The sequence below is a fragment of the Sphaerodactylus townsendi genome, linkage group LG14 (genome assembly GCF_021028975.2).
Source record: "Sphaerodactylus townsendi isolate TG3544 linkage group LG14, MPM_Stown_v2.3, whole genome shotgun sequence".
NCBI lineage: Eukaryota > Metazoa > Chordata > Lepidosauria > Squamata > Sphaerodactylidae > Sphaerodactylus > Sphaerodactylus townsendi.
Window position 1 is genome coordinate 5,816,332 of NC_059438.1, and position 14,618 is coordinate 5,830,949.

At 48.7% G+C, this 14,618-nt stretch overlaps 1 protein-coding gene across 1 annotated transcript in view; it reads left to right on the top strand.

The window, feature by feature from the left end:
• The window catches only part of CDYL2 (chromodomain Y like 2), a 91,114-nt gene extending 77,338 nt beyond the window's left edge, over positions 1–13,776 (top strand). Inside the window, exon 7 of the mRNA XM_048515925.1 lies at positions 13,609–13,776. Within this exon, the coding sequence (XP_048371882.1) occupies positions 13,609–13,623 (15 nt within the window). The 3' untranslated portion in view covers positions 13,624–13,776. The remainder of the gene's footprint in view (positions 1–13,608) is intronic.
• The last annotated feature ends 842 nt before the right edge of the window (positions 13,777–14,618 follow it).

Sequence of the window (14,618 nt, forward strand, 5' to 3'; positions counted from 1 at the left end):
TCCTAGCACTGGAAAAACCACATTTGGAGTGATTAGGTTGAGCCCTTAACTGTCACTTTACCTGGTCTTTCAATACTGTTAGTTTTCCCCTAAATTTGGCCTGTATTTGCATGCATTAATTAAAACAGGAAAGCCTAGAATGACATCTTTTTCCATTGGGGAAGAAAATCAGCACTCCAGCTGTGAAAGAGTAGTTAAACACTCTCACAGTATCCTGAATTCTATAATTCTCCAGACAGGACCAACATTTTTTTTCCCTGGCCACAGAGTGTTTTCCTAGTGGGAAAGAGAAAGGAAATTAAACATTTCCTTATGTTTTGGCAGGTGCTTCACATTTCCTGTAACAATAATCTCTTCTGCATCGATGTAAAGATATAATGATATTTTTACCTGCATGCGCTATTTACTCGCTGGCTGCAATGACTTCATTCTAAAAGAAAAATTGAAACTGCTGAAACGTACTTGAGCAAGATAAAAAGCCTTCGATGTTATTTTCCTGCTTGGTTCCAAAGGTGTCAAAACAATCTTTTTACACTGCTTCTGCTTTTCACTTAATCTATGGCAGAAGCTAAATTTAAATGGAAGAGCTATAAAACATTTATAAGGAAGTACTTTGCTTTACAATCACAGAGTCTTTTTAAAAAATGAAGTCATGATATGATAGCTAGTACAAAAAAAATGAGCCAAACCAAATAGGAAAAGAGAAAGGGTTGGTTTTTAGACCCCATTTTTTCTCTCCCTTCAATGAGTCTCAAAGCGGTTTTCATTCACCTTACCTTCCTCTCTCCACAACAGGCCCCTTCCTTGTGAGGTAGGTGAGGCTAAAAGAGTTTTGAGAGAATTTGAAAACCCAAGGTCACTCAGCAAGCTTCACGTGGAGGAGTGGGGAAACAAACCCAGTCCACCAGATTAGAATCCACCACTCTTGTGGAGGAGTGGGGAATCAAACCTAGTTCTCCAGATTAGAGTCTTCTGCTCTTAACCACTGCATCACACTGGAATGAAACCTCTGCATCCGGTCCCTTAGATCAGGGGACTGCACAAAATGTTGAGACAAATATTGGAAATCTTAAAGGGCCAAACTACATTTTACATTTAACAAGTTGGTCCACTTCTCCAGACCTGGTGTACTTTCCTTGCAGCCACACAGCAGCTCCAGGAAATTGCTTTTCAGACGATTGCAGGGTCCCGATTTGGCTGGAGACCATGGTGTGCCTAAATAGCCCAGGCTAGCCTGATCTGATCAGATATAAGAAGCTAAGCAGGGTTAACTTTGGCAAGTATTTGGACTGGAGACCTCCGAGGAATCCCAGGGTTAGTATGCAAAGGCAGACAATGGCAAATCGCCTCTGAACTTCTCTTGCCTTGAAAACTCCACCAGGGTCACCATAAGTCAGATGTGACTTGATGGCAAAAAAAAAATGGTGTTCTTGGTGTGTTACTCCCCATGCTGTTTTTCCTAAGCCAAAATGGCCTTAGGGGAAGTTACTTGCCCCATTTTGGAGCTGCATGTGCAGTATTCCACAGCAAAACGCATTGTTTATTTTGATCCTAAATTAATATTGGGGTTCTAGATATAATGAGGATGGAGTTCTAGAGTAAGATGATGGGGTTCTAGAGTAACCAGGATGTGAAGACAATGGCAGGCAAATATTTTTTTGAATGAAAGTCGGCTTTTTGGAGATGCTTGGAGAAAGAGAAATGATGTTTTCAGTTATGCATTTTACATTCTTAGTGAATCTCTTGCTCTGAATTTCACCAACATTTTTTTGTTTGTGTATGACATGGGACTGCTAATCTCAAAGTAGAGCCAGGTTTCCAGAATCAGAATGGATCTTCAGATTGCAAACATTGGTTCCCCATTTGGAAAGGGCAACTTCGGCGAGCAGGCTATATGGTATCCCACCCCCAATGAGCTTCCTTCCCTCCCTAAACGACTACTACAGCAGGTCTTACACTAATCATGAGTCAAAGCAGACTAAGGCCCTTTCCGCACGGGCCATATACAGCGCCCTGGGGATGGCAAAAACGTCAGGCTGCCTCCAAAAACCTCCCTCCTGGAAAACAGCGCGTTCCCGCCGGCGTGGTGCGAACGGCACCGCCGGGAACACACTGTTTTCCCCGTCCCCCCCCCGCCACTCACCTCGTCGTCCTGCGTCGCTCTACTGGACTGCTGAGACCCTCCCTCACTGTCCTCGCCACGTGGGTGGGTCTTAGGAGTCCAGCAGGGCAACGAAGGCAACGAGGTGAGTGGGGGGGGGGACGGGGAAGAGGAGGCTCCGTGCAGAGCCGCCTCTCCCGCGCCAGCCTCTGCGGGGGCTGCTCGCACGCTCCTGTGCGAACGGCCCCCACCCCTCCACCGGCAGAATTCCTGCCGGTGCAGGGGCGCCCTTTCCACAGTGCAGAAAGGGCCTAAGAGTTCTGTGTTTCCAGCTCTAATGCATGTCCTTTTCTAAACAGCAGATATATCAAGACTTCCAGATTTTCCCCAGCATCTTTTTCCCCCAGTTTTCTCTTGCTACCACTGAAAACAGCTGGGAGCACGGCATGTCCCACCTCTTCCAGATGGCCAGGGACTCTATTGAACTATTTTCCTCTAAGCTTTTTACCTGGCCTAAAATAGCCCTCCGTACAGTTAATTTGCCCTGTTCGGTCAACATACATCCGTTCTCCACGATAGTTTTATTGTTGTCCCAATGGAGCAAAAACCAGTTCCATGGGGCCATATCAGAAAAGGTTGCAGAAGAGTTAACTGTTTGGGTTAACTGTTTAAGTCAGAAACTCCTAGCATCACATGTAGTCCAGCTAGGATTGCAAGACCTCCCACTATGGCGGGAAGTCTCCTGCTGGCTGTTCTCTTTGCCTGTAGATACTTCAAGTGGCAGCGGAAGAAAAAAATTAAAAACAACTGTCACCAACATTGTTCTATCAGTGCCACATGGTAGCTCTAGGAATTGCTAGAAATTCTATGGTACAGTTTCTGGAGATTCCTAGAGCTACCATAAGTCACGTCCAGGTTTTTCCAAGAAGTGGTGCAGCAATATCACCAATGTCTCATAGCCCGTATCCCCTCCCCCAACCCTCTCATCGGTTGCCATCTTTTGTCTGCTGGTAACCCTGAGCTTCTCAGATTAGGACAAGTTCTTCATTCAGAGGAGAAGAAAGGGGGATGTATATTGAGAACTCACTTGCAGAAATGGGTTAAACTTTTAACTGGAAAAAAATCCCCTAAGTTAGCCAGCCGCCAAAGCAATTTTCTGAAGTTTGAGTCATCTTACTTGAAAGTCAATGAGCCAACAATCAGCACACAGAGTAGGTTTCTAGCTAGCTAGAAATATGAGTAGCTTGCAACATCAGAGCTGCACTTGGAGAAAACACGTCTTTCATTTGTACTTCTGTTGGCTCTTGATTTTAAAGATTTGATCATTCCTATTTGATAGTAATTTTTTTAAAAAAAGAATCATTGTAAGAATTTCTGAATATCAATTATTGTGCCTGTCTGATCCAACATGGTAATTTTCACCTAGAACAGTCTTTTTTATTTTAAAAAGGTGTAAAGAAATGTTTGGAACAGTAAGGAGATTCTACTTGAATAAACATAACCTTCATTTTGTAATTTTTTTTTGCAATTTACTTACTGGAAGGATTGATTTACGGCACTCAATATTATGCTTCCATGACTGGGCAAAACTCTGTGATATTAACCAAATATTCAGTACATATCTATATGCAACAGAATAATACGTAGCTTTTTTTTGTGGTGGTACTCACATGTACTGCGTACCAGCAACTTTGTTTTCATAAGTCCTGAGGGGAAAATTGGTGGAAAACGATGTAACTTTATACATGAGTACCTGTACTTTAAAGAAGAAAAATGGATATATCACTGTATCAATTGCCTGGGAGTCACCCCAAAATCCCCCTGGTCATTTGGGGGGGGGTAAAAATGGCAACAGTGGGGACTGAGCTGGGGGAAATATGAGGAGAACTGCCTTCTGGAAACCCTGTTGCTGTTGCACTGCATTAGCTGCCACAACAGTGACAGGGTTTTTTGAAAGAATATGTCACCCATGGCACAGCCCAAAGACAATTGTCAAATTCTTGAGAATCCTTTGTGATATGAAATCTCAGAGGAGGTTACAGTAGTAGATATCCTGTGTACTTCCTCACTGGATGGATGGTTCCTAAATGGTTAGAACATATCCTAAATGGAAAAGGATATGTGAAAGGTTACACAAGGATCAATGGCCACAGCAATTCTAAATGTTTGAATGTTATTCCAAATTGAGACAGTGCCAAGGTCAAAAGCTGTTAATGTTAATAACCCTATCAAATGTCATAAAATGATTAAAATGGTCAATTTTGTGAGAATGGCACAGCTATCCAGAATAATTTTATAATTAGTTCTTGCAGAAAGGTTAGTTCGTTCAGTAATGCTGGAGGCTGTTTTTGCCTTAAAGTATCAAGCAATTGGCTTGCATTCTACCTGGCCCTATTCCTTAGCATTATGAAAGGATGAATATTTTCCCATTCTATTCTATTTTCCCATTCTATTCCCATTCTGTATGCCATTTCAAATATATGATTAAACTTTTTAAGGTGTTCAACATTTTTTGAAATAATAAATTCCTAATAAGGAACAAATAAAAAACAGCAATCTTAAAAATAATTTCCTTGGAGTAAACCCCCTTGAGTAGACCTGTTTAGGATAGCACCACAGAGATTTACAAAAATTGCTCACGATTTGGGGGAGGACAGAGTTTGGCAAGGGAAGAAAGCTCAATGGAGATTAGATTCCAAACACTCCAAAGCTGCTGTTTGATTCAGAGAAACTGATTTTTTAAGTCTGGTGATGTCGTAATTCTGACAGAACTCCATGTCCTGCCTGGAGGTTGACAATCACATGTTTGGTATTTGACATTATGACTTTCTAGGTTGTGTTAATACGACTTTTATCTCTCTAATGTTTTACCCATATCTCAATTTACTAATCTGTGTTGACAGCCTGAAATGCTGCAGCCTCTGTCCAAACCACATCAGATGTAATTAGGGTCTGATATACAAGACTCATCCTAGTGATTTTTTGAAATATGGCTTGTTTTTTAAAGCATTTGCTTTCTCTGAAATCGACCCACGTGGTCAGCGCAAGAACGAGACGAGACGCGGAGATAACATCTGGTGGAGATCGCCAGCAGCGGGAGCGCGGAGGTCCGTGTTCCTAGCGAGTCTCCCGCGTGCTGGTTCCTGGCACCTTTTATTGTGATTCTATCGGGGGCGTGTAGAAGGGAGGAACGGAGGGAGTTCCGGGAGAGCGGGAGGTCGGGAGATCATCATGTGATGCATGATCTCACCTGGCTACGTGCGGAGAGGAGCGTAGGCGTCTGAGCCTAATCCCCACCTGGGGGCAAGACCATTAACCCCTGGGCGCTCGGTGAGGACTGAGCCAGACAGTTCAAGCGACCCAAGGGACTCATAGGGGGATGAGGGAGTGGGGGCGCGGTATGCGACCAGAAGGCCGTAGAGATGTGAGGGTGTTCCAGCGCTCGACCACGGGTGCTGCTGGGTCAGCGGTGCATTACTACATCTCCTCCTTTTTTACATTTTAGAAGGGGAGGCCTAAATGCTGAGGGGCAATTTAGGGGGACGCTTTGTCTCCTCCCGCTGTTTGGTCGAGTTGACCGGAGCTGTTTGGTGCAACATTAGAACTTGGCTATGGGCAGGGGAAAGTCGAGGGGCTTCTTTAAGCACACGCTACAGGTAATATTAGATACACATTGAACGCAAACAAGATCCGGCGATGAGGCATACAATCAAACCAATGCAAAGGTAAATGAGCAGCACTTAACCATCCTCCCGGCAGCCAGCGCCAGATCGCAGACCACCAATGGGGCCATCCATCACACTTTAGACAGGAGACAACCTTTTGCAATTCAAGCGCTTTCATATGAATCAATCGGGAGATATCAGAGAGATTAAAACAACACATACATGTACATTCTCACAACCTTGGCGATATAATAACAACAAGTAATCAATAGCGGCACGATTATCTAGGGTCGCTTGACGAAGTTCCTGTTGCTCGGAGGCTAGGGCATCCAGAAGGTGGAGGTAGAATTGATGGACTTCGCATGGGCACAGGCCAGCCGGGCCAATAGTCTTAAAGCATTGTAAGAGGCGAACTGGGACTCCCACTAGGGAAGTTATGTAGGGAGACGAACTCCTCGGCTTCGGAGAGGGGCAAACCGCATCATCTCCGGCAAGAGGGGTCGAGGGGCAGAGTGGAGCGGCGGCGGCGGCGCTCGGGCTCCTGGGGTGGAGCCTGGGAGGCAGGATCATTGGTGAGGCGACCAAGGCAACAGAGAGTCCCGGCAGAGAGCCGAGCAGGGATGTAGCTGAAAGTTCTCTCCCCGCAAGTCCAGAACCAACCCTTCGGGAGCAAGATGTTCCCGTGCCCGGGGGGAATGTCCTCTGTGCGCGTGCAGTAGTTCCAGTTGGTCGAACCGGTGAATGGGTTCGGGTCGGTTCCTCGCCTCGTCATACCGGAGATGCGGGCGCAGGTGTTGGACTCGCGATTAGCTTACAGTCTTGGTGACAAGGGAGAGAGCTACCGGCCGGGAGGGTTTGGACTTACCAACCCCAGTCAGCGCTCATAGAGTACTCTGATGGATGAAGCATTCATAAAGGGGCTTGGAGCCAGACTCCGCTTAGGAAGTCTCCAGGGGCTTTGCAAACCGGGGAGCAGGCAGGAGCTTAGCAGGCTCCCCGACTCCTGGGTAAATTGGGCCCAGGCAGAAAGATGAGACGCTGGTGCAGCGGCAGCAAACTGTCTCCCAGATGTTGGTCTGGTGAAAGCTCGTCAGGGTGTGGCCGATTGCCATCAGGCAGGAGGCAAGGCAGAGCAGGCAAAGGATGGTGTGGTCACTGAAGTTGGCGGTGATGATCGCAAAGAGAGCGGCACAGAGGTTCTCGGGTGTCTCGCGGTTTTACATGAAAGCAGCTCTTGAGCTTTATTGGCGGTTACTTTGACGCTTCCCCAGGTCATCCGGGTCTTTGGACCGCCTAAGGCCAAGGCGTCATGCGTTCCCGCTGAGGCCGCTACGGGATCCTTCAGAGAGATGTGTCTCCATCTCTGGGATGGGGTTGGTTTCTTCCCTGGCGCCTATCTCCATGGGCTGGCCCGGCCATGGCGAAATCGGAATCTACAGGAGCCTGTAGGAATAAGGACTGAAACACACCCCCTTCCCCAGGTTATAGGAGGGGGCCGGGTCCCGCCCCAGGCTCCGGCTCCTAGAGCTGGGTGGCGGGAGATCAAGATCGAGTTTTTTATCTGAAGCTAGAGTTTAATGTGTGAGGCTATTTTGCAGGACCGCGTGTAGTTGAAGGTTGCTTTTAATGCAATTCTGCTGGGGGCCGCCTATCCCTCTTTCTTAAAATACCATATTAGGACAGGGAGGGTAGGGGGTACGGACCCTGGGGGAACGTGGGTATGCATGCTTAATCAGTAGTGCAACGAAAGGGGCTTTAGGGAGCTCTTTTTTGGGGGGATGGGCGCTTCAGGGGAACAAGGCATTCAGGCGGTTGGAAGGCAGAGGACCTCACATGCAGAGGGGGGGGGTTTCCTTGTAAGGGAAATGTAAATTTACCGCGGACCTTGGTGGCCAACGCAGGGGGGGCTGGATGGTGCTAAAATTTGTGGGATCGAATTATCTTGGGGAAATGCCGCTCAACAAAACCACTCCTTAAGGGGCGGTTTCTGCTGCGTCTTAGAAGCGATGATGGTGCTATAATACCATGACCACTGGAGGCTTCCAAACTGGTTTGGCGCGTGAATTTGGCGCGGTAGCCTCCTTTTTAAACTGGGGCCCGTCCTGGCAGTGCTGCGGTGCACAGGATCGGCCCAGATTTTAATCCAGGGAGGGGCCAGTCAGCCACCATCTCCTCCCGCCTCTGCTGGTTGAAAGATAGAGGGAAAAGAAAGGAGAGAAAAGGGGGTAGTTTCCCATGGAAGTCTCGAAGGCAATTCGGAGGCAAGGCCAATCGGGATTAGTGATCTGGCGTGATGGATTTATCCATCCCAGACTAAGGTCGCTTTGGACCTGGCTCATGAGGTCCCTTCCCCAGAGATTAACATGGATGTCCACATCTATGGGGCTGCACTGCGAGCTGTCGCTCCAGTCCTGGGCTGTGGACCGTGAGCGCATGGATGCTCCCACCCGCTGGGTTTGTTTCCCCCCCACCCCCCAGATGTGCTGGGTAAAGCCTCGGGTCGCACACTGGTCAGGGCTACCTCGGCTGCCCTGGATGACAGTCACATCAGCGCCGAGGTCTACCAGGCTCCCAAACATGCATCCCCCCCATAGCGCAGCTCCAGAGTACGGGCATGGAGCCTCCGATGGGTGTTTCCACCGCTGCGCTGGTGGTGCTGGCTGCGCCATGTTGGCTGCCGGGCCATCAGCCTTTATTGGGTCGGCAGCGGGCAGCCGCATGGGGCAGGAGGATCAGCTGTGCGCAGCTGGTTCCGGTGGGCAACTCCCGCGGGATGTTCGCCCAGATCTGGAGATGGATGGGTCCCTGGCGCGTGGAGTCGATTACTCCGGGAATGATGGAACACTCCCTGCTCAGCTGGAGGGAGGCCTTAGGCAGCACCCAGCCCAATAGTCCCGGTAGGGATGGGGTCACTGCACTGGGTTGGGGCGACAAGGACCTCGTGGGGGAACTTGGAAGGGAGATGGGCTGGGTGCACGCGGAGCTTGTGATGCCACGAGTGGGGGGCGGCTTGGGCGTGGGCCTTGGGTGTCTGGGTCTGCTCTAATATTCTCCTCCTTCCTTGGTCCTGGGCTGGGGAGACGCCAAGCGAGTTTCCGCATCGGGCAGTCGCTTCTCCAATGGAGGCCTCTCTGGCATCGTGGGGACCGGGCCTTGGGCTGCCTTCTCCTCTTGGGGGAGGACCCTCCTCCATCGGGGTTATAGGCCCTCCAATCGGGCTGCCCCATTCCCCTCTCGAAGTGTCCGGGTCTGCCGCAGTTTAAAGCAATCATCCTGAGGCTGTCCCCTGGCGGTGGTGAGTGCTGCGGCGAGGAGGCTAGCTTGGTGGGCGGAAGATCCACCGTCCTGGCAAGCTTTGGGCATGTCGGCCAGTTCAGGGTCTTTGCCCAGGTCTGCGATTGCTCTTGGCGGCACTCCGTGCAGGCGCTCTCCTTAGCGAGGCGCATGAGGAGCTCGCTGGGCCTCTTCGCCATCTACCTGCCTCTTTGAGCGCTTCCTGGAGCCCGTTCACAAACTCGGCATAGGGCTCTTGGGGCTTTTGCCGCATATGGAGTAGCGCTCTGTGTGGGCTGGGCAGAATTGGGGACCTTGACAAACGCCTTGTAAGCGCACTCCAGAGGCTGGGCGCACCGTAAGGGTGGCCTCTGTGGCGGTGACAACCCGACGTTGGCATTGAAGGCATCGAAGCCGCAGTTGTGCGGCGGTGTAGGCGCCGCCGGAGGCGGCTGCCCTGCTAAAGCATTGCTGGCGGAACTCGCTCTCCCAGATCACAAACTGTGCAGGGCTCTAGAGCATGTGGAAGGTGGTCTCCCAGTCGCCCGGAACCATTAAGTGCGATTCCTCGCGATTGCCTCTCTAGCATGCCCTCTCAATGAAGGGGCTAGTGAGTCCTACGTCCCGCATCGCTTGGCGGAGCTCAGGGAGGAGGTGATAGCTTAGGGGGCGGTAATTACAACCCGTCGAACAATGCCATCCTCCCCCTCGGTATCTGCAGGAAATGGACGGGGCACAACGCGTAGAATATCGGTATCGCTCTCTCCGTCAGGGTTTCTTTCTTTTGCAGATCGTACCTAACACGCTTCTATGAGCGAAACCCGCGCCATTACGCATGCTGACGGAGGTGCGCGTGGCTTCCGGAAAATGAAGGCGGAGCAAGGGGATAGCGGCTGAGCCGCTGAGAGAATTTGGAAATGGGCGGAGGAGCAAGGGGGGCAGAAGGAGGGCCAGGCGCCCACCAGCGGATAGAGAAAATTCCGGGGTTGAAATTGAAGGTGAAAGATCGAAAGGAGGGCTAGCTCTGCCAGCAAGCGGTTTACAGGTCTGGTGCAGGCTGATGGCTTACATAACATTGTCTCCATCGCCAGTAGCAGTGACATCGGCGCGCCACAGGCTCCAGCTAAGAGTACCGATGTTTTCCCATAGTTCCTTAAGATTCAATGTCCCCCCTTCTGGGTACCATGGACATTGAGCTTCAATCTCCTCAACCAATTTACAGCTCCCCCCCCCCCTTTACGGGAGACCCTGCCAGCCCGCTAACGCTTTCAGTTCGCTAATCGCAGCTTGTCATAGCAAGCCCTGCTTCTTTGCAAGCTCCCATAATTTCACCGGTGTTCCGCCGGACGAGAGAGTGTCCTGTAGGACGCTGAAGTCTCTGGATGCTCGATCCAGAGGACAGGCGAGCATCAAACGGTGGTCCTTGGATGCGCCGATCCAGCTGGATCTCGGGTACCGCTGCCCCTTCCCAGGCGACGGTGAGCAGGGTGGAGGTTCGAGGGATTCCCGGGTTTCGGCACCAGCTTGAAGTCGTAATCTAATGGGTCAGCGCAAGAACGAGACGAGACGCTGGAGATAACATCTGGTGGAGATCACAGCAGCGGGAGCGCTGAGGTCCGTGGTTCTAGCGAGCCTCCCGCGTGCTGACTCCTGGCACCTTTTATTGTGGGACTCTATCAGCGTGTAGGAAGGGGAGGAACGGAGGGAGTTCCGGGAGAGCGGGAGGTCGGGAGATCATCATGTGATGCATGATCTCACCTGGCTACGTGCGGAGAGGAGCGTAAGCGTCTGAGCCTAATCCTCACCTGGGGGCAAGACCATTGTCCCTGCGCCCGGTGACTGAGCCAGACAGTTCATGACCCGTGACTCATAGGGGGATGAGGAGTGGGGGTGCGGTGCGACCAGAAGGCCGTAGGAGCGTAGGTGTTCCAGCGCTCGACCACGGTGCTGCTGGGTCAGCGGTGCATTACTACATTCTCCATCCCACTTCAAATATTTTCACCTTAAGTGTCTTAAATCCATAATGATATGGTTAATCTAATACTACTGTGGTAAAATTTGAATGTGAAAAACACATGGGACGGACATATGATGTGGTTACTCTCCATGGCAATGGGACTCACTGGTAAAGACAACAATACTTGGAAAAATTGAAAAAAGTAGGAAAAGAGGAAAACCCTACTGAGTCCCTGTCCTCCCCTGGCTCCATTCCCAAATCTCCAGGAATTTGCTAACTTGATCTGGCAACCCAACCCTACCCCCGCTCTTCCTCACCGGAAGCCTGGGGGGCGGGACTTGGTGACCCTGAAGGGAAGAGTTGCCAGATCCATACAGCAAAACTCCTGGATATTTGAGGGTAAGCCTGGGGAGGTCAGGTACTCAAGTGGGGTACAATGCTAGAGTTTACCCTCCAAAGTATCCATTTTCTCCTGTGGAACTCTCTGTATCTGGATATGAGCTGTCATTCTGGGGGAAGGAAGGGCCAGGTCCCACTTGGTCGCTGGTATTCCATTGTGAAAGAGAGAGGAAGCAAGCAAGCCTGAGGGAGAGGGAGCTGGGTGGAAGCAAACCACTATCCTCCAGGGCCATCTGAGACCCTCTTAAGGAGCAGCCAGGAAAGAAGGGAACCTTAGAGGTTGCCATGGCTACAGGCTCCAACCCTGTGCCAGAGCAATTGGACGCCTACCTCTCTGAGTTGTTATGAGTATGAAATGGAGGCGAGAAGAATGATGTATGCTGCTTTTGGTTCCCACTGGAGAAAAACACAGGATAAAATGTGTAAATATATTAAGTAATAAACAAAAGCGCATTATGTGCATTGATGAATGGTTAACAGAACTGTAAGTTCATGACTTCCCACTCAACTACCTACTCGTTACAGTAAATAAATACAACAATTTCTCTGATGTTACAAACCAAACCTTTTGACTGCTGTCTTCAAGGAACAATAACAATGTTTTTGTTTGTTTGATCTCCATACAAGACAATATTTTAACACATGCACAATAATCAAGACTGGTCAAACTCTCAATAGCATTTTAAAATCCAGGTAACAATTGCCCTCAGTCACAAATCTCTCAGAACCAAATGTGACATTACATTTTTTTTGAGAACTGTCCGGACTCCCCAGATTTTACTTTCTCTCCCTCCAGTCTCAGAAGTCTAAATTCTAAAACCATAGAATTTCTGGTGGTTGTTAGATCTGCATAACATCATGTCCAGGTTTCCCTGAAAGTTAAGCCATGGGGCTGACAATGATGAGGTTCCCATGGTGTAGTGTGGTGTAGTTGTTGAAAGCGGTGGACTCTCATCTGGATAACCTGGTTTGATTCTCCACTCCTCCACGTGAGAGGCATATTCTTAGCAGGTGAACTGGATTTGTTTCCCTGCTTCTCCACATAAAGGCTACTGGGTGACCTTGGGCTAATCACAGAGAATTCTCTCTGCTCCACCTACCTCACAAGGGCCCCGTCCGCACATGCAGAATAATGCACTTTGAATCCACTTTCGCAACTGTTTGCATGTGGGCTTTCCTATTCCGCACAGTAAAATTCACACTGCAAAGTGCATTGAAAGTGCATTGTTCTGCATGTGCGGAAGGGGTCAAGGTGTCTGTTGTGGGGAAGGGAAGTTCTACCTCACAGGAGAAAAAGGCAGAGTATCAATCCAAACTATTCTTTTTGTCCCTGTCCATCCATCACGCAACCCTACCAAATGTGATGACAATAACAGTATACCTAATAAATTGGGGGGGTACTGCAGGGGAGTGTTCCCCTGAAGCATTAAAAAAGTCTGTTCTGAGGCTCCTCCAGTCACTCAGCTCCACAAATACTTGCCCACGGAAACAACCTACTCACAAGATTAGTGGAAATACTATATTCATACAAGACGGACACTTCCATTCTAGACAACACACTCAGAACACAGAGGAGGATCCACACTTGAGTTTGTAGTCCTGACCAGTTGCATAAGTAATTATTGGGCAGGGACAGGGTGCACTGCAAAGCTGACTGCAACCATTTGGGACCAACCACCTCTGACTGTAGCAGAATATTAGAGAAATGCTCCTCCACGATCACACAGCCATTTCGTTTAAATCTCCTCCAAACACCCTTTGAAAAAGTTGTCTCATCCAATCAGATTGTCCCAGGTTTAACTCCTTGCATTTTTTTCCAGCGTGTGTGTGTATTTTAAGTGCAACATCATTTCATTTATGACGAAAATATTCATCAGGCTCCGAGCAACAGTCTTGAGGGCTCGTGCCAATCAAATGATGAATCAGCAGTTGGGTGAGGCAGTTGGGGAAGGGAGGCATCCAAAGTCAGCAGTGAATTTTAATCCTCAGTTGAAACAAGCGTTTTCTTTTAAAGCAGCATAAAATTACCGGCAGCAAGTAATTAATTATTATGACAATAATAATAGGATGTGGGTTTTTCAATTCTAAGTGTTTGTGTCTTCTGCGCTCTCATTTGGCAATACAATCTATGGTCTGAACATGTAATAAGGGAACCTTGTTTAGACAGAGAAATTGGTAAACAACATGGTAATATAAGAACATTCTTCTTGCAGACCCTGCACAGATAAAATGACTGGCTGGCTCCAGGGTGTGACTGACCTCCGTTTTCAACAGCTCCTGGCATTCTTAAGTGCAAGTGTGTTTTAAAATTACCATACAGCTGCCATTCAGGACACAGCATCTGTTTTAAAAGCTCCATTGCTCTGATTCAGCTGGAGTACTGATACCCAATGCAGTGCCTGTGAACGCTAAAAATGCTAAATAAAACATTTTTCAATCCCTTTATTTGTTTATTGTTTTCATTTAGGGTCTGACAGGTATAGTGCTGCAAAAGGTACACAGTGTACAACTTATCAATCGGGTACATAAAGAGGAAACAGTGGAAGGCAAGCATTATTTGTCCTGAGTGGCATATGAGCCCCTGTCGTGTCCTTGGTGCATCCAATAATCAGACTCAGTTGATAATGAAATCCATTTATTGAAAGACAGGTTTCTAGTGTGTTACACAGGAAGGCACCAAAATTTCCCAAGATATACAGCTCCACTTCTCCTGCCTGTTGCTAACCAATTCAATCCCCTTCCATTGCTCAAAGCCTTGCAAGGTTCCCAGACAGACCATCTTCCTTATCTCTCTGTTTGGGAATCTTCTTGTTCTTTGACGCTTACCTGCAAGCAAAGCAGTGATTCAGCAAAAAGTGAAAGTAACCAGAAGAACAGTTGGCATAACTATCTAAAGGCACAGATGCCACATCCTGTACAGGAGACATGGCAAGAACTAACCAGGGTTTGACAGCACCTCATCCAGGCAAAACAAAACAGAAGCAAAGAAACTGACTCGACCGTTTCTACACAGGTACATTTTCTTCCATCTCTGCTCCTCATGTCAAGTGTTGCACAGGTACCTTGGGTGGAGGACAGCTGGTGCAGATTTTGGGCTGTCTCTTAGGACAGGACACTGTGCTTATTGTGTTCTGTATGTTTCTTTGGATCATTCTGTGGACACTGCAGGGGGTGGTGAGGTGCTGAAGTCTGTGAACAAGCATTGTGATTTGTTCTGTCTTTG